The sequence below is a fragment of the Varanus komodoensis genome, unplaced genomic scaffold, assembly GCF_004798865.1.
Source record: "Varanus komodoensis strain SLA01 unplaced genomic scaffold, ASM479886v1 scaffold80, whole genome shotgun sequence".
Taxonomy (NCBI): Eukaryota; Metazoa; Chordata; class Lepidosauria; order Squamata; family Varanidae; genus Varanus; species Varanus komodoensis.
The window spans coordinates 412,220-430,037 of record NW_025336482.1 but is presented as its reverse complement, the minus strand read 5'-3'; the positions used below and the strand labels follow the sequence as shown (position 1 = coordinate 430,037).

Here is a 17,818-nt window from a genome sequence, read left to right as displayed (position 1 = left end):
ATAAGTCAGCTTGGTTTCTTTGCAGGAAAAATTGTGGGATGTAAATATAGAAAAGCAATAAAAAAAGCAGAACCTGACTGCTACTTTTTAACCATAAATCTGGGAGGGCTCTTTGAGGTCATCTAGACAACCCCCTGCTCAATGAGGGACCTTAGATGGGTATTGAATTTCCTTCCACCTGATGGGCAAATTCCATCCTGCAGAGTTCATTCCAGTGTTAGGCAGGGCTGAAGCTGAAACATCAAAATTGATAGTTTGTTTTCTGCTAAAATTTTCCCTGTCAGTAATTAACCTCACGGAACAGGGATTTTGACCTTAAAGAACGGGGAGGAAACCGCACAAAATCCAGGAAGTCACCAAGGGATCAGCAGAGGGTAGGAATGAAGAAAGGGGCCAGGCCGTTTCTGGACAGGTGGCTTAGTAACCAGGGAGAGCTTTTCTGGAATGCAGTTCCATGCTCAGACTCAAAGGAACTCCTTCACTCTTGGACTACAGAAACTCAGCCATAAATCTTTCAGGATGACTTTGGACTTTCAGCCTAACCTACCTTGCAGGGCTGTTGTAACACTATCCGAGGAAGCGGGGAAGTCATGTCTGCCATCTTGTGCTCCAGGGAGAAAAGCCATGAATAGAGTGAATGCCATCTGATCCAATCCAGCAGGGCTGTGGAGTGGGAGTAAATTCTGGCAACCATTCCTTCCCTTGTTATTGGATGGAGACTCCAGGTTCAAAAGCAGTCTACCAGTTACTGGGCACACACAACAGCCATTGCCTTTATGCCTTTCTTGTGGACCTCCCAGAGACAGCATGGAAGCCCATGACCTGATCCAGCACAGTATCCCTGCCAGCCCAGTGGCCCAATCCTGCCAACCAGAGCCAACAGCACTGAAGCAGAGGATAGAGATTTTGGAGCCAAGAAAACAGGAATCCCTTTGGAATCACACACATCAGATAAGGAACAAAACCCTCTTAAAGACACACACAAATGTTTGCTTTTATTCTGTAAACATCAACTTCCTCGAATCCCTCCTGCAGGGCAGGAAACATTCTGGGGGCCAAGGGCCAACTCCCCCTCCCCAGGACTCACTGGGGACTGCACCCCTTCCTCTTATTTCCAAAACCACAACCGGGAGGCTTCCAGGGGTACAGATTTGTTTTAAAACATGTTCCCACCACTTTCCTCGTTTCAAAGAAAAACCTGCCGCCGTTTGCAGCTGCACTGCCCAAATCTGGCAGTGAATTTGGCGATGGCCAAAAGACCAAAAAGGCACCGAGGTCACCCAACCTTGCTTCGAACCCCCCAAATTTTTCCTGTCACTGCCGTTCCTCTGGACCACCTACCCAAATAACCTGGGGAAACCAGAGCCCCCTGAAGGATGCATCTACATCTTTCAGAGATGCTTTAGTAGACTGGTTGGGTTGGGGGGACACTGAGGTGCCCTGAGTGGGGCTGGACCACTTCTGCTCGATCCCAAACCAGCTTCAAATGTGCCATAGAGACAGAATCAGCTCTGGGTACTGAAAGAAACATGGAGTGGTCCAGAAGCATCCCTGGAAGCGTCCCAAATCCCACTAGAGTGGAATTTTGCAGGGAGTTGTCTCCATGCAACGGGATCCGGCTGGAGGGAACAGCAAGCCTCGCCCCCGATCCACGCCTTGCCATTATCACTGGGTCTTCTTGTCTTCCTTCCAGGAAAGCAGGGGGCAGAAAAAGGCCGGGTTGCGGAGGCAGCGGAAGACGAGGAGGTGTGGCCCCACTGCGTAGGTTAGGTTGCCAAGGATCACGGGCCACCAAGTCTCCTCCGGGGTGCGGTAGGGGAAAGAAGTGTGCTGGTGCAGCGAAGAACCGATGTGCGAGAATTGTGCCTGGAACACGGAACAGACAGAAAGCAATGGAGCAGCTGCGGAACCCAACCGTCTGCCATCCACAGCAGCTGATTTATGCCAGAATGGGGAGCAGTGGGTGTGTTGGTTTTACTTCCATGAGGCAAAGGACCCACCCACACATGTGTGTGCCCTGTGGTGGTTTATCCAGAAACAGAACCGTTGCAGCTTCCTGCAGACAGCATGATCTTAAAAAAAGAACAGAGGAAAATACCTGGGCGATAGCTCCAGCAAACACCAAAGCCCAATCGGTCATCCATGTGGACCCAGGAAAGAGGAGCCCGTAAACACAGGTGCAGAAATATGGCAAGCCATAAAACAGGAACACCAGCATCTAGAAACAAGGAAGCAGAGGCAGCCAGATGGTCAGAATCCCTTGAATTGCACTGTTCTTGCTATTATTACTACATTACATTTCTATTATGCCCACAGCTGAAACTCTCTGGGCAGTTCACAACATTTAGGGCACCCATCCACAGCCTAACTGTGCTTAACTTCCAAGATTAGGCAAGATCAGGCACTATATGGAAGCTATGCTGTGTCCCAAACAGTAGACTGGGTTCAATGAAACTACATCCATTCAAGTTTTGAGAGAGGAAGGAAGGGAGGGAGGGAGAGACTGAGTGTTTGTACATAAACCCTTCAGTGGGACATTCAACACAAATCTAAGAGCTGCTAGATTAAAGTCAAGTGCTTGCAATGCAAATCAAATCACTCCAGTGTTGCTCAATTAAGTCTAATGCAGGAGCAAGTAGAAGATAGACCAGGATCTGTTTCTTGGATTCCAGAGAGGGGATTTAACCCCAGTCACCAAGGAAGGGCCCAGTTCTGATGTATCAGAACATTAAAAACAGTTAGTGAGAGATTCTTGTGACATAGTTTTACATTCATGGCAGTATATTAGACCAGAAGTCAACTGAGAAGTGTTTCAAAGCAGAGTTTTAACTCCACCATCTCTGAGTTACAATGCAAGGACCGCTAGACCTTGAGGGCTCTCCACTGTGGCCCGTCCACGGCACCCCACAGTCAGACCAACCGGTGGGGACAGAGAGCAAATACTTACGAGATTTAATTATATTAAACAGCACATAGAAACATAGAAACAGCAGGTCAGAAGGGGTCTCCCGGGCCATCTAGTCTGACCCTCAGCTTCAGTTGGCTCCGCTCACAACATGCCCACCATGTGCATGTCCAGCCTTTCCTTTAACACCCTCACCAATGGGGCCTCAGCCACCTCCTGTGGAAGCCCAGTCCACACCCTCAGGGTCCTGACTATCAGGAAGGGCTTCCTGGCATTCAAATTGAACCTGGGTTCCCTGAGCTTTGCTTCGTTGGAATGCATCCTGCCTTCCTCTGCAGGGGAGAACAGGTCTCTCCCCACCTCCGTGTGACACCCCCTCACACACCTGCATGTCGCCAACAGATCCCCTCTGAGTCTCCTCCAGGCTGAAGAGGCCCAGTTCCCTCAGTCTCGCCTCATACGGCTTCCCCTGCAAACCGGCCACCAACCTTGTGGCCCTGCGCTGCACCGACTCCAACCTGGCTATATCCTTCCTGTAATGAGGGGCCCAGAACTGAGCACAATACTCCAGTTGCGGGCGCACCAGAGTTGTGTAGAGTGGCAGTAACACCTCTCTCGATCGAGAAGCCACACTTCAGGCCATGCAACCAAGGGTGGCGTTCGCCCTCTTGACTACTGCATAAGTGCACCGTGTTTATTACAGCTAGATACATGGGTACTCTATTGATAAAACAGAATAAAAATATCCTGACAAATATATAGTACAGTTTGTGATTTTGTGAGGCATTGTGAGCTTCAGCTGTGGGAATAAAAATCCAGGTCAAAGAGTCCATTGATCATTGCAGCGGATGTCACCAAGGGTCAGTCTGGCTGGGCATTTGTTGAGGATTCACAGGGCAGTGGGGGGGGGGGGCGGGAACCAAAGGTCTCCCCATTCAGTACTGCAGCTTGTTCCCACCTCTCTCCCTGGTCCAGTAAAGCAGGTGGGGCTGGCGGGCAGGAGGTGTTCTCAGCCTGTTGGGCAAGCCAGTGGTCCCGGTGACAAGGAGCAGGGAGAGGTGGAGTCAAGACCGTAAGAGGGGTCAGTGCTGCAAAAGAGCCTAGATTTTCCCTTTCCCTCCATTCTTGTCTACATCTTTGGCCTTCACACCCCGAAAAGTGTCAGGAATGGCTATGGCAGGGATCATTTTAATTGTTAAAACATATGATCTGGCCAGGGCAACTTCTTCTTCCTTCTCTTTCTCCTCCTATATTTTTATTTACTTAATTTATACTGATAATTTTAATCTTATATTTGTAAATCAATGTATTTTTTGTATTTTTGTATTTAATGGTAATTTATTATGTGCTATTGTATTTCACTGTATTTTATCGTGTTGTAAGCCGCCCCGAGGTTTCGGCAAGGGGCGGCATAGAAATGTTATAATAATAATAATAATAATAATAATAATAATAATAATAAGTTCCATGAGCCCTAGCCAGCACCATGGGAATTGTGGTCAAAAGCACCCAAAGGGCTTTGGGATGCGGGTATTCCAACGGAGGCACCTTCTCACCTGAACTTTAGGGTAAGCCACAGGGTCGCGCAGGTATGGCTCGTGATGGTAAATGTAATTGAAGCAGGCATCTGCCGGACAATTCAGAACGACCTGCAACAACACAGACACACAAACAAATTAAATGGGGGAGGTGAAAAAATAATTCTGTTTCCCCACCCACAGAACTACTCCAACCTGCTACTCTGAAACTTCCTCTGTTTTGCCCAGGTTGATTTAAAACTTCGGGAAAATCCAGCCTGTCCCAGCAAATCTGGACATCCGTTTTGCAAAACCTGGGCATGGTTTTCTTTTTGAATTAAAAATGGGCAGTGCGTCAAGGGGGGCACGAATGAGTTCAGCGTCAGGGAAAATCAAAGATGATTCAAGAGCCGGCTTCCCTTCTGAGCCACCGGTATCCCAAACCGAGCACCATGTGGCAGCTTGATAGGAGAGGCTGTAAACTGCAAAATCTCTTGTGAGATGGAGCAGGCAGTCAGGTGGGGACAAAGACCAGCAGCCCTGGAAAGCAGCTGCCAATTCAAGCACAGCACCCTGGACTGCAAGCACCAGTGAACACGCTTCGTAGAAAATAGTGTCGCTCTTGCAATGCCTACACGGAGCTGCGGGTTGAACTCTGATTTAATGTCTGTAAGCTCACCAGTCCTCGGAAGAAGGTGAAGCCTATGGCGAAGAGGAAGTAACCCACCAGGGCTAGGTCCAGGGGCCGCTGCAACAGAGTCTTGCGATGCTCTTCTGCGACCTTCCCCAAAGAGAAAGAAGAAACCAGAAAGTCAAGGACCGACTGATAGAATAACTGGTTGAGTTGGACCAAAACTTCTGGAAGGCTTATCAATGCCTTGTTCCATCAGGATGCGTCTTTCTCTTTTCCATAGTAAACCTCCAGGCAGAGTTTCATGCTTCGCTTATGGGTTTCCAACAGCAATTCATGGCTATCCAGTGCTGAAAACGGGATTCTGGTTAGCAAGGCCTTGTCCATCCTGGGGTGGCCCCAGCTGGCATGGCCACTGCTTTGGGATTCTGGGAGTTGTAGTTCCAAGCACCAGGAGGGCACCAGATTGGAGAAGGCTGCTCCAAATGGTGAAAAGACCCCAGGCAATTCACCCAGTCTTTCCATGGGTGCAACAGCCCCTATTCCACAGGATAACAAAATGGAGCCTGCATATGAAGGAGCAGTCTATCTGCTCATGCCAGTTGATATAACAGCAGGTGTGCACTTTTGCCTGAGCAGAGCAAAATGCCAGAGTGAACAGACCCTCAGCCAGACCCAGGACCTGGCCTTGGTTAATAAACTCTGTCCATGGTTATGAACACGGTGCCTGGAGGAAGCGAGTCTGCGGCTGCGCGCAAGCCGCAGTCCTACTTGCGGCCTTCCTGGAGGCATTTGGATGGCCCCGGGCTCAGGTGGACCCAATCCTGCCTAGCCCTTCTTTGGTACCTTATCAGCTGTAACCACAGGTGATGTCCTGGGTTGGGCGAAGATTCTCATCGCAGCCCAGATGGGTATGAGAAGGTACGAAATATTGAGCAGGAATGCAGGACGGATCTCCGAGCCGTACTTCCCTGGAGACAGACACGGGGCTAAGTCCACCCAGACTTTATTTGACCCCCAGAACAATATTCCCGCACCGTGAAGGTCAAACTGTGAAGTTAACGCCTTTAAAACCAAACGATGCTAAGAAAAACCACAGCTGTTTGGTCAAGGACGGGATGTTGAAGCACAAGATTTTCAGCAGGTGCCCAGAATGAAGCACCTTCGGTGCCTGATGACAGGAGGCAGGGAGGAAGGCCCATGGAGAGGGAGCCAGCACTGAGAAGTCCCAGATGGACCCCAGGTCCATGCAAAAGCACCTCACCAGGGGACCTTGGTGACCAGTTGCAGTGAAAATGTGGGCGCCCAGTTCATATTGCAAATTTCTCCTCCAGGAGCCCTCCTAAAAGGTGTTTAGGAGGGTGACTACCCAGAGCAGGGCCTTCTCTGTGGTGGCACCTCATTTGTGGAATTCGCTCCCCAGAGAGGTTCGCCGGGTGCCATCACTTTTTAGCACACTTTTTATTTTTCCACTGTTTTAAGACTGATTGCTTTAACAGGGGTTTTACTGTTGATTGGAACATTTATGAGGATGCTGTGTTTTATTTTATTTTGTCATGTTGTTAAACCATCCTGAGACCATGGCATGGGATGGTCTAGAAAAGGTTTAAATAAATAAATGTTGGTGCAGGGGGGAGTGGAATTATCAGGGGCAAATCCCAGAGAAAAAAATTTTCACCACAGGTCATGCAGAAGTTCATTGTCTTGATTCTGGGATTGTGGGCAACTCTAGGGAGAAATGATCTTGCTTTGAAGTAGATTACTGCAATACAGTGTGTTTTGGTTTCATCTCCTTTGATTGCTCGGCTAATTTGCTTTTGCTTAATCTCTGTACTCCTCACCCCACAGAGAGCGGATTGTGTTCAGAATCCTGAAAAGGACTGATGCTTCTTGATCACACAAAGACAGGCTGGTTAGGAACAAGGTCCCCTCTTTGCTGTCCCGCTCCAGAGTTGTTTGGCACTTTCTACATGAGCACAAAAACCTGGGAAATGGCCTGGTGGGAAACAGGCAGCAGCTCCCTCTGCAAAGGAGCCAAAGGGGCAGCCCCCGTGAAGCGCTTATTGAGCACAAGCTGCAGCGGGCTAGCCAGCCTCTGGGGCAGCCCGCACTGAGTCCATTGCAGTAGTCAGACCTCAGGGTGACAAGCGCTGGAAGCTCTGTAGCTAAGCAATCCCGGGAGAAAGATACTCCAAGCCGTGGTCGCTTCTTCCGACCCCGGGCCATGACGGATCTAGGAGGACCCTGGAGCTATGGACCCTGGAGTACCCGGAGGAGGGCCTTCTCTGTGGTGGCGTCCCACCTCTGGAATGCGCTCCCCAGAGAGGTCCGCCTGGCGCCGTCGTTACTTGTTTTTCGGTGCCGGGCCAAGACCTTTTTATTTAAATGTCATTTTAATTGCTAATTTTATTTATTGATTTTATATTTATGCCAGGATGTTTCCAATTCTTTATGTATCTGTATGTATTTTATTTATTTGTGTTGGAAGCTGCCCCGAGACTTTTGCGAATGGGACGGCATATAAGAATTCCAAATGAATAAATAATTAATAAACCTGTTCTTTCCAAGGCAGCTTTGCTGAACTTTCAGCGCTGCCTGGGTTCTGCATGAATGAAACCTTCAGGGGCCCAGCTCTCACACACACCCCAGTGACCCCAGAGGGATTCTTCAAATTCAGAGGGACAGTGGACTGGGCAATTGCGAAGTTACCAAGCAAAGCTTCTCATACTCAGGCTGAGCATGAGAACCTGCCAGTCTTGGAAAAGGAGGGAGATGCTGGGGGGGTGGGTGGCTGAGGGGGAGCTTCTTGACTCTGCAAAGGGGTGGTAGATGAAGCGAATAGGGCCATTCAGAGGGTCCTGCCATCCCTGCTGTCCAGCCTTCAATACTAGGAGCCGCACCAAGTGGAGGAGTCCGAATCCTTCTGAAAGAGAAGGAAGGATGCTCCAGGCTGGTTCAACTCTTCACATGGGCAGAGGCTGCAGCCACATACCAACGGGATCATTTCTTTCATTGATGCAGTATGTAAACCTGTAATGCTGCATTACAGGTTTTGTAAGGTTTTGTTTAAGTTGGCTGGAGAAGCAGGGGGCAGATGTGATCTTGACAGAAACAAAGAAACAGAGCGAGTCAGAAGAGGCTCCCGGGCCATCTAGTCTGACCCCTGATAGGGTGGGGTTAAACAGTTTTTGATCAAAGAATCCTTTTGAAAGAGGAGACTTTGACAAGAAGGACTTACCGACCATGTTGCCCGGCAGGAAAACCAGGAGGCTCATGGTAAGAGACCCAACCCAGTAGAGGCCAAAGTGCCGGTAATTCTTTCTGGAGAGCAAATTGAGAATTACCAGAATTAGGAGGTGGACAAGGAGGGACACTGCAATAAAAGGTTGCAGTATATGGAGTGCCCCCCCTGCCCCCCGGCCATTGCAACTAGGCAGCCAAGAGCTCCTGCAGCACAGATCTTAGGCTGCAGCAACCACAATTCCCCAGCCATCTGGCTTTCTACCCCAGCCCCACAAAAACACACCACACCTGTGCAGCACAAGCAGGTCCTCCATGCGCTGTTTTGTGGGACACCCCAACCCCTCCCTCTTAGGCGGAAGTGGCAACAAACCTGTGGATTGGGACACTCGCAACCTGAGCGCTGGAAAAGGGAGAGGGGGTGATATTTTACTGTGCCGCCTCCCACAAATGGCTGCCATCTAGGACACTTAATGCAAGAGGCTGCACAGGTCAAGCTTTTTTCTGGGTTCAGCTACAAGCTTGGAGAGCAACCCCAGAAGCAAAATCTTTCTGGGCAGGTGGGGAGACGGGAAGGTGGGCTCTCCCACCACACAGGATGATCTGAGGGTGCCCCGGCTTCCTTTCTACCCACTCGGCGGCAGAAGGCTGAATTTATATTCATCTCTGCACTGCAACTGGCTTTTGCAGAATGCTCACATTCTAGTGAATTTCCCTGCTCACTGGCCGAGAGGAAATATAATTGTGGGAGCTCAGCCAGGTCTTTTGAGAGTAGTTGTATTTCTGCTACCAAGCTGAAAACCCCTGCAAAAAAACTCAATTCAAACAGAAAACAAAACATGTGGCCGGGGGGGGGGGGGAGTCAGAAGGGCCCTCCCTGCCCATCTAGTCTGACCCCTGGCTCCAGCCAGTTCCACTCATGTAATCCCCAACATGTGGCTGTCCAATCTTTCCTTGAACACCTTGAAATGTATAAACCCTTGAAAGAAATACAATACGGTCGACAGATAAAACCCTTTGTTGGAAGCGCAGTACCTGACAATGGGCCAAATTCAGACAATGCAAGATTTTAGACTCTTGAGAGGAAATGGAGGGGGTGTCCATATATAGTTGGTTGGGAACAACATCCCAAAGATGTGAGGCCACCACAAAAAGTCCCTGTATCTGACAGTTCTCACTGGCCAAAGATGGGACGTCTCGTCTCGGTCCCTCACCTGTTTGCTATGGCTGCGATCATGGCGAGGCAGAGTCCGTAGTGCACCACGGCGTCCCAGTAGCAGATCATGATCCCGTAGGACGTGCTGAGATACGGCTCACTCTGGGAACGAGAAAAGGAGCACGGAACTGGGCACGCAAGGGAGGGACAAGAAAGGAGAGCCCGAAAGCAGTCTCGACACAGCTGCGGTGCAGAAAATGGGGAGAAAAGATCTCCATTGCACCACCAAGCAGGACTAGAATGCACAGGTGGAAAGTGTTTCAGGGGAAAAGATTTCAGGGCAACATGAGGAGGAATTCCCAGAGCTGGCAGCTGCATGAGACGGGGCCTTCCCAGTAGTGGCCTCACATTTGCAGAACTTCCATGAGAAGGAAGCATGCACTCGTCGTGCCTCTGCTGGAGGGCTCATTCTCTGAGGAAGAAGGTGAGCTAAAGCCAGCAGCCTAGCAGAAGGCCAAGAGGTGGAATGTCCTCTCACCAAGAAGGACTCCTCAAAAGAAAGTGCCTCTTCAGGAGAAGGCCTTTGAGCAGAACCTCAGCTACGGTGCAGCAGGGTGTGAGATCAAAAAGTTCCAGTGTCTGCCTAGCCAATGTTGGAAACGATGCCTTTCTTCAGCTCCAGGTCCCACCGCTTTGTTTATTTATTTTCCGATTTCTATCCTGCCTTTTCCTGCAAAGGGCTCAAGGCAGCTTGCATCATTCTCCTCCTCCATCTTCTCCCCACAACAACAACCCTGTGAGGTAGGTTGGGCTGAGAGTCTGTGCCTGGCCCAAAGCCACTCAGTTGGCCCCATGGCCGAGCAGGGACTCGAACCCAGATCCTCTGAGTCCCGGTCCCATGCTCTAACCACTACACCACACTGGTTCTTGTTCCTCCTCTCCTTGCCTTGCCTGGATGTGTCCTCTGCTCCAGGATGTTGGGGTCTTACTTGACCCTGCTTCTAGATTATGCCCGTGGGTGGGACTGTGGCGGCTTGGGCTCTGGCCACATCTGCCTTCCTTCCGCCCCTGCGCATGACCGAAACCCCCGTGCGGGACACATCTGCCAGTGCCGCGACCTCACTTTGTACAAGGTCTCAAACCAGGCCTGAACAGTTCCAGCGCAACACAGCGCAACACAGGCCTTTAGTATAGCCCTAAAATCAATAGCCATGCGTTAAGTTTAATTGCTGTGAGAAACCTCCAGCAACAGCAGGCCCTTCGCTTATCCTTATCTCAAGAATGTGTCTCTGCATCAGTTCAAAGCGGGATGTCCGTCTATTTTCTTGCCGACCCTCCTTCTTCCCCACTGGCAGCTTTCGGAACCTTCCAGCATTCAGGGGGACAGCTATAAAATTTATAGTATGTAGCTGGTATTTTGGTTTTCAGCTTGGAATGAGGATACTAGCATCCCATGATTGGAGGGGTGTGTGTGAACATAGTTGTGCCTGTATTCCAACTTGTTGCTAGTCGTGAAGTCGCGTCCAGCCCATCAGGACCCCACAGACAACCTTCCTCTGGGCCCTCCTGCCCTCCACCATCCCCTGGAGTCCACCCAAGCCCACCCCCACCGCCCCAGTGACCCCATCCAGCCACCTCATCCTCTGCCCCACACCGAGTGGGGCAGGGGGAGCACAACCATGTCTCCACCCCCCACCCTGAAGCATTCAAACAGCCTGGACCTCAGTGGGCATACCTCCCTCATGTAGAACTCCAGAAAGTTGGTTAGGTACCCATCTTCTTCCAAAGCGATAATGGCATCGATCCCCGAAGTGAAAGAAAAGACCATAAACACTGTTGTAACGAGGTGGGGAGGGGGAGAGAGAGAGAAAGGTTGGTTAAGGGGTTTATATATGTACATCTCTGTACCCTTGTCATGAACGAATGAATCATCTCTCTGCCTTATAAAGCAGTGTGGTGTAGTGGTTAGAGCATGGGACTGGGACTCAGAGGATCTGGGTTCGAGTCCCCACTCAGCCATGGAGCCAACTGGGTGGCTTTGGGCCAGTCACAGACTCTCAGCCCTGCCTACCTCACAGGGTTGTTGTTGTGGGGAGAAGATGGAGGAGGAGAATGATGTGAGCTGCCTTGAGCCCTTTGTAGGAAAAAGGCAGGATATAAATCGAAAAAAAATAAAATAAAATAAACAGAATTGATAATTTTCACTATAAGAGAGGTGAAAAGGAGGGATAGGATTCCAATAATAAAAAGGGCTACTCGCCTGGAGGCAAACCATGACTTACCCTAGGCGATCCAATAAGGACATACGACAGCTCACAACTAATGGTTGTGTGATTTAATAAAGGGGCATGGACATTCAGTTAAAATCAACCAAGGGGACATAACCACCCCCCTCCCCACCCCCCAAAAACCATCCCAAAAGTGAACAGCCAACATACCGTAGAAAAGGGGGTCCTGGGACCGGTTTGGAAGATAGACCACAGCGAATAGGAGCAACAGAACTGCCACACCAGTAGCTGCAACAGCCAAGGAGCTGGATGGGGCGGCAGATAATAAATGCAGAGTTCAGATTGGCAACCCATGAAAATTGAGGTGGTTGGATCAGCGTGCATTCCAATTATATCAGCAGCCAGCTTCCATAGCAAAACTGCTCCCGAAAGCAGACTTTTTGTACCGAGTCCAGTGCATCCGTGGGGATTTTCGACCTCTCCATGATTGCTGATAAGCTCAGCTACTTCTCTTTAAATGGATGCCTTCCAAACTCAGCTAATCATCTAAGCATTCTTTATTTATTGACCCCCTAAAGCTCAATGATGCATTTCTACAGAGAGTGTTTCTTGTGAGGCAAAGAAATAGTCCAAAGAAAAAAAGCCCAGGATTGCTGTTATTAAAAGAGCAAAATGTAATAACCAAATCAAACCAACATCTGCTAACACGCTGCGCAGCATTTTTCTGTATGGGCGTTAAGGTCAAAATCTGATGCCTTATCTGTGTGCCAAAGGAGGGAAAGCTACAGGGAAAATGTTTTCAGTGGTAACATCCAGAGATGTTCCCTGGATACCTACAAAATCACATTTCCAGCACCAGGGAAAGACCTTTTAATTCAATCTTCAGGTTTCCATCCTATGAATATTTAGGCAAAACACAGCCCTACAAGTACAAGCATTCCCTGGCCAGGAATTCAGTGAGCTCTATTACTGCATGAGGACTAGAACCTCGATCTCCACTCCAGCGCTATGACCATCACACCACATGATCTTGCCACACAGGTTGTCACAGAACCGTTTGTTCTTATTGAAACATGGGTTCTAGTGGTGTCTGAACCCAGTCACACTAACAAGCCATGGGTTTTGTGTTAACCACAAACAACCCATAAAGAGAAACCATGGTCTGTTGTCAGTTGTTCCTCATGGTTGTTAGCATGGTAACACAACAACCCTTGTTTAAAAGCAATCCATGGATCAAAACAGTCTGCAGTCAGCCTTTGAATGTGCGTTATTAAGTTGTCTGACCCCCAGTATATCTTGAACCCTTGCAAGGTCCACTAAAAGATGTGATCCCACCTTTAATCCTGAAGCTTCCAGCAATAAAATGGAGGGGGAGGGGGGCTTAGGATTGACTAAGCCCAATCATCTTTCCAACCTAACATGCTCTCCCTGGACTGGCAAATGTTCTCCAGGGCCCCAGGCAAAAACCAGTCTTTCCCTTCATCTGAGATCCTTTACACTGGAGATGCTCAGAACTGAACCTGGAGCCTAGCACAGGGCAGGTGCAGACCTTCCCAAAAGCAGGGCATTCATCCCTGAGAATCCAAACCAAACCCTGCTTGCACCTTAGGCCCCGTCCGGTGCAAATGCATCTGAGCTCTGGAATGGAAATGCTGCAGCCTGCAAGCTTTCTGTTCCAAAGCGGCTGGCGCAGGGCATTGGAGCTGCAATGCAGAGCCGGAAGGAAGGAAGGGAGCTTTGCAGCAGACCGAGATGGGAAAGCGCCACTCAGGGTCCGCAGGTCGATTGGCTTCTGCAGAGGACACCAGCAAAAGAGAGTAAATCGGGGATGAAACGATCGTGCCTCTAGCTGGTCAGGTGGATGACTCTCCGGCCCGCTTTCTGGTTGCTCCGAGTTTATCCAGGAGGGGGCACAAAGTACTCTGACCATGGACATATAAATTAATTAAACGCATAATAATCATAGCTTTAGAATTAATCAGTTAATGCCCACAAGAGCCACAGCTGCTTGGGCACTTAACAAAACCAGCTTTAAAATGTAATGATACAGTAAAAAGAAGAAAAGACCCAGAATGTAATTCTTCAGTTTGCAAGCAGATGCAGTCAAGGTTTTGATGTATAAAGGACGTAAATGACATGTTTCAGCTGCTGCGGCTGAGGGGCCCCCACCCTCCAAAAGTGCTGTGTGTGTATCTTGGCTTGCCTGACCCCAGGTTCCATGGGAAATGTCACCACAGCCTGGAAGAATGTCATGTCAGCCAGCAGAATTTGCTTTTTCAACAGACATGGGTCCAAAGGTCTGGAGACCACGTGCTGCTGGAGCTGTATGTCCAGAGTGCACAGTACATCATCCAGCCAAGGGGTGAAGAGAGTCAAACAGACTCCTTTGTACAGTAGGCATTTCCTGTTGGGCAGAACCCAGCCAAGGCTGGTGGAAAAGGTCGTGTGTCAGGGCATGTGCCAAGGCCCCGTTGCCCAGCAGGGGCCCACTGGTTACTGTTGGAAAATGCAGACGCTCCCCACCTGACTGGAGTTGTGGATGATGCCCTGATTAAGAACGCTGTCCCAGCTCAAAAGCTTGCATATTGTGTTACCAACACAAACAGTTCCCTCATGAAAAAGCAAAATAAGAGACGGATTCTCATGGGTCATTTGCCACGCCCCAGTGCAGCAACAACTGCAACCGACAACACCAGATACCACTCAATTAACATGTGACAAAGAATTCTGTGTAGCAGTAAAGCTAGCATGCATGGATCCCTGAAGAATTTTGCTTCAATTTTTCCTTTTTTAAAAGTATCATGCTACTTAAATCCTCATAGGAACATGAGAGGGAGATTAAGCAATTAACAGAAAACTACTGAAATGAACAGAACATTATTTTTGTGAGCCACCAAGAGAACTTTGGCAGCGGAGACATGCTTTACAGATATATGATTGAATTAATAATGGAGATGGCCGTGTGCAGAAGACATGCTGCATTTTTGGCCTGAAATATCTCCAATATTTATTTTGCAAAAAATAAGAACTGGTCCCACAGTTAGTCCATTCTGCCTTTCAGCAGCTGAGCAACGAAGGGCAGAAAGCCAAGATGTGTCTGAGTTGTTAGCACTTGGAAAGTATATTGAGTGGTAATTGTTAATGATTCCCTCATCTCCTCCTGAGGGGAGACCAGCAAGTATAAATGAGATACAGATGTTGAGGGAGCTGGCTATTCTAAACGCGGAGTGGGTACATCTGCCTAGAACACTGCATTATGGCAGAATCCAGTCCGAAGAGAGAGAGTTTGGCAGAGAGACTCAGGGTTCACACCCAAGAAGCAAGAAGGGCAGTCACACTCACCAACAGATGAGGCACAATTCTTACACAAAATGCTAGTGATCAGCAAACTTAGAGGAAACTCCTACTTCTGTATAAGCACCCAAAAAAGAAAAATAAAATCTGCAAGACAAACTAACTGAAGCACCTCAAAAATAACCCAGTGCAGATACACCTGTTCAGTGGAGACAGAGTAATTCTGATCAGCAGCTGCCACTGAAACACAAATGTGGAATATATTACAAGAGTTTGTTGCATAATTCTGTCATTTCATAAATCTTTATTTGCTCTTTCAGGGACGTTAGAACCGGTGTGGCGGTTAAGAGCACAGGACCAAGCTGAAGAGGTCTGAGTCTTGTCCCCATCCAGCCATGGGTGACTCTGGGCCAGTTTCACACTCTCAGCTCAACCTACCTCACAGGGTTGTTGTGAGGATGAGTGTGAGGGGAGGGGGGATTACACAAGCTGCCATGCATTCCTTCGAAGAAAACAAGGTGAGATATAAACAGAATCATAAATAAATATTTGTTTATTTCCCCCTATTCCCCCAGGAACAGCAAAACGAGGATGCATTTGACCAGGTCCTGCCCCTGCTCCCCAAGACACAGACCTGCATTAAATCTTAATTTGCACATAATTATTGCAGAAGATGCACATAGAGGATTTCTCTCAATTTCACAGCAGGAGAAGAATTGCATCAGGAAAGAATCAGGAAAAGATCGCTCCTCATCCAATGTCTTGGGTAAAATCAATTTTGGGTTAATTTATACTGTACTCTGCATCATGCAAACAAATAAAATACCTCTTCAACAAGATTAATTCTCATTTGGGGAGGAACAGATTTGGGGTTGAACTGGACCCACAAAGATCTTTGCAAAGCTTGCCTGAAGTGGCCCCAACTTTCTCTGTTCTCAGAGACCTGACAAAAACACCTCCCGAACACACTAGGAGATTTTGGGAAGCGGCCGATTTCTGCTGCTTTTCCATTCACCTGTGTTATGAATTAAATATTTTTAAGGCACGCCACTGCAAATCTAGACAGAAACAGGCCTACAACCGTGAGAATGTTTCAGATTTGCATGAGATTGTGCCCCAGTAGGATTATTGCCAATAAAGATATTTAAACTAAGATCTAATGGGCTTTTCTATGGTACTTTACATGCATTTTTATACTGGATGGTGATTTGAGACAGTTTCTGATTTTGTATTGTTCTTTCCACTTATTGGGAGATAGTTGGTGGTTTTATTCTGTAACAAACAGGTCCTCCATTACACTTTCTCGTGTTCATATTCTGTTTGGTTAGTTGGTTTGCTTTTCGTGTGAGGTGTTCTGACATGCATTATTTTAAATAAATACTTGGTTAAATTGTTACCCTGTCTGCTTCGGTCCATGAGTCATTCCTGACTCCACCAGTAGAGAAGTTCTACAAAGGAGCAAGTTAGCAAAGTGAAAAAAGAAAGATTTGACAGGGAATCAAATGTAAGATGCTCAGGTCTGTGAGAAGTTTGGAGGCTATTTTAAATTTTGAGGATTTGAATGGTTTTAAGAGACAGCTGTTCTAACAGCTTCCAACATGAGGGCTGAGGCATGTGAAATATGCCAGGAATTACAATTCTGTGTGTCTGTTTCATTTTTACACTGCCTAACAGCCAAGACTCTCTAGGCAACAGCACTACTTATCTTTTTATCCATTTCTTAAGATCGGGCCCAGCCCAGCTGCAAGGTCCTTCTGATGTGTGGGACTACAACCCCTAGCATGCTGGCTGGGGATGCTGGGTGTTGCACTCCCACACATCTGAAGGGTGGTGGGTTGGAGGGGGCTGTCCTTCAGCAACAGAGAATAATTTTTTCCCTGGTGGTCTGGACGGACTCTCAGCTACTCTCTGGTTTGCTCTGCATTCAAGTCCTCAGACCCCTCCTGCCTTCCACACCTTCCTTTCCAGGACAAAGCACACCTGTCTGCCGAACTTTGCGCACACCTTCTGACTGGATCTCCCACCCCAAAAAACCTCTCCTTAATTATAACAATAACGGGACGCGCGCGGACTCGCGTGCTCCCGGTGCCACGTTCACACGATACTCACTTCTCCATGATGGCCACGTCATTCAACATGTAGGAGACCGGGAAGGCGGAGAGGTACAGGCCGAACGAAGTGCAGAGAGGCGCAAGCGCCCGCATGGCTGGCGACGAGGGCGCGTGTTTGCGCGTCGTGGGAACGCGCGGAGGGGACCCAGAAGGGGCTCGCTCCAGCAAGAAGGGGTTAATCGGCCAGGCTTGCCTCGGCGGGTCCCGCTCGCATGGCCCGGGAGCGAAGATTTCACGCTTCCCCCTCACTCACACGCGCTCGCTCGCTCGCTCGCTCTCTCTCTCGCCCTCTGAATGAAAAAGGGGAGGTAACTTTCTATCCAAAGGTCGTGGAAACCGAAGTTGACCAACTTCCTTGGGGAGAAAGAGCAGCGACGGGGCACACCCCTTAAAAGGGCGATGCATCGCTCGGTCGCCCCTTTTTCCTTTGAAATGCCGCCCGAGGCACAGAAACTGGCTAAGCACACCATAGAAAAATTCATATTATAACTACATTGGTTTTGCTGCTGTATTATATAGCAGTGAAGTTATATTAAGGTTTCTATTTAAGAACGATTACATTTATAGACTCTTTTCCTCTGGCCTAGGGGCTTACACGACCCTCTTTTCTTCATTCACAACAATCCTGCAAGGTAGGCCAGGTTGAAAGCCCATGACTGGCCCTGAAGTCCCTCTGTGAGCTTCACGGCGAAGTGGAGACGAGGGCCCAGGCCTCCCAAGTCTCCTGCCGGCACCC

The 17,818-nt window shown here is 48.8% G+C and overlaps 1 protein-coding gene across 1 annotated transcript; it reads right to left on the bottom strand.

The window, feature by feature from the left end:
- Window positions 1–993: 993 nt before the first annotated feature.
- On the bottom strand, window positions 994–17,175 carry TM6SF2 (transmembrane 6 superfamily member 2). The gene is made up of 10 exons (XM_044455894.1): window positions 17,081–17,175; window positions 11,888–12,012; window positions 11,185–11,282; window positions 9,508–9,611; window positions 8,292–8,374; window positions 5,900–6,024; window positions 5,102–5,203; window positions 4,462–4,554; window positions 2,099–2,218; window positions 994–1,866 (listed from the first exon to the last, which is right to left on the bottom strand). Exons 1-10 carry the CDS (start codon window positions 17,173–17,175, stop codon window positions 1,666–1,668), a joined length of 1,146 nt encoding a protein of 381 aa, XP_044311829.1. The 3' UTR covers window positions 994–1,665.
- Between the last annotated feature and the right edge of the window lie 643 nt (window positions 17,176–17,818).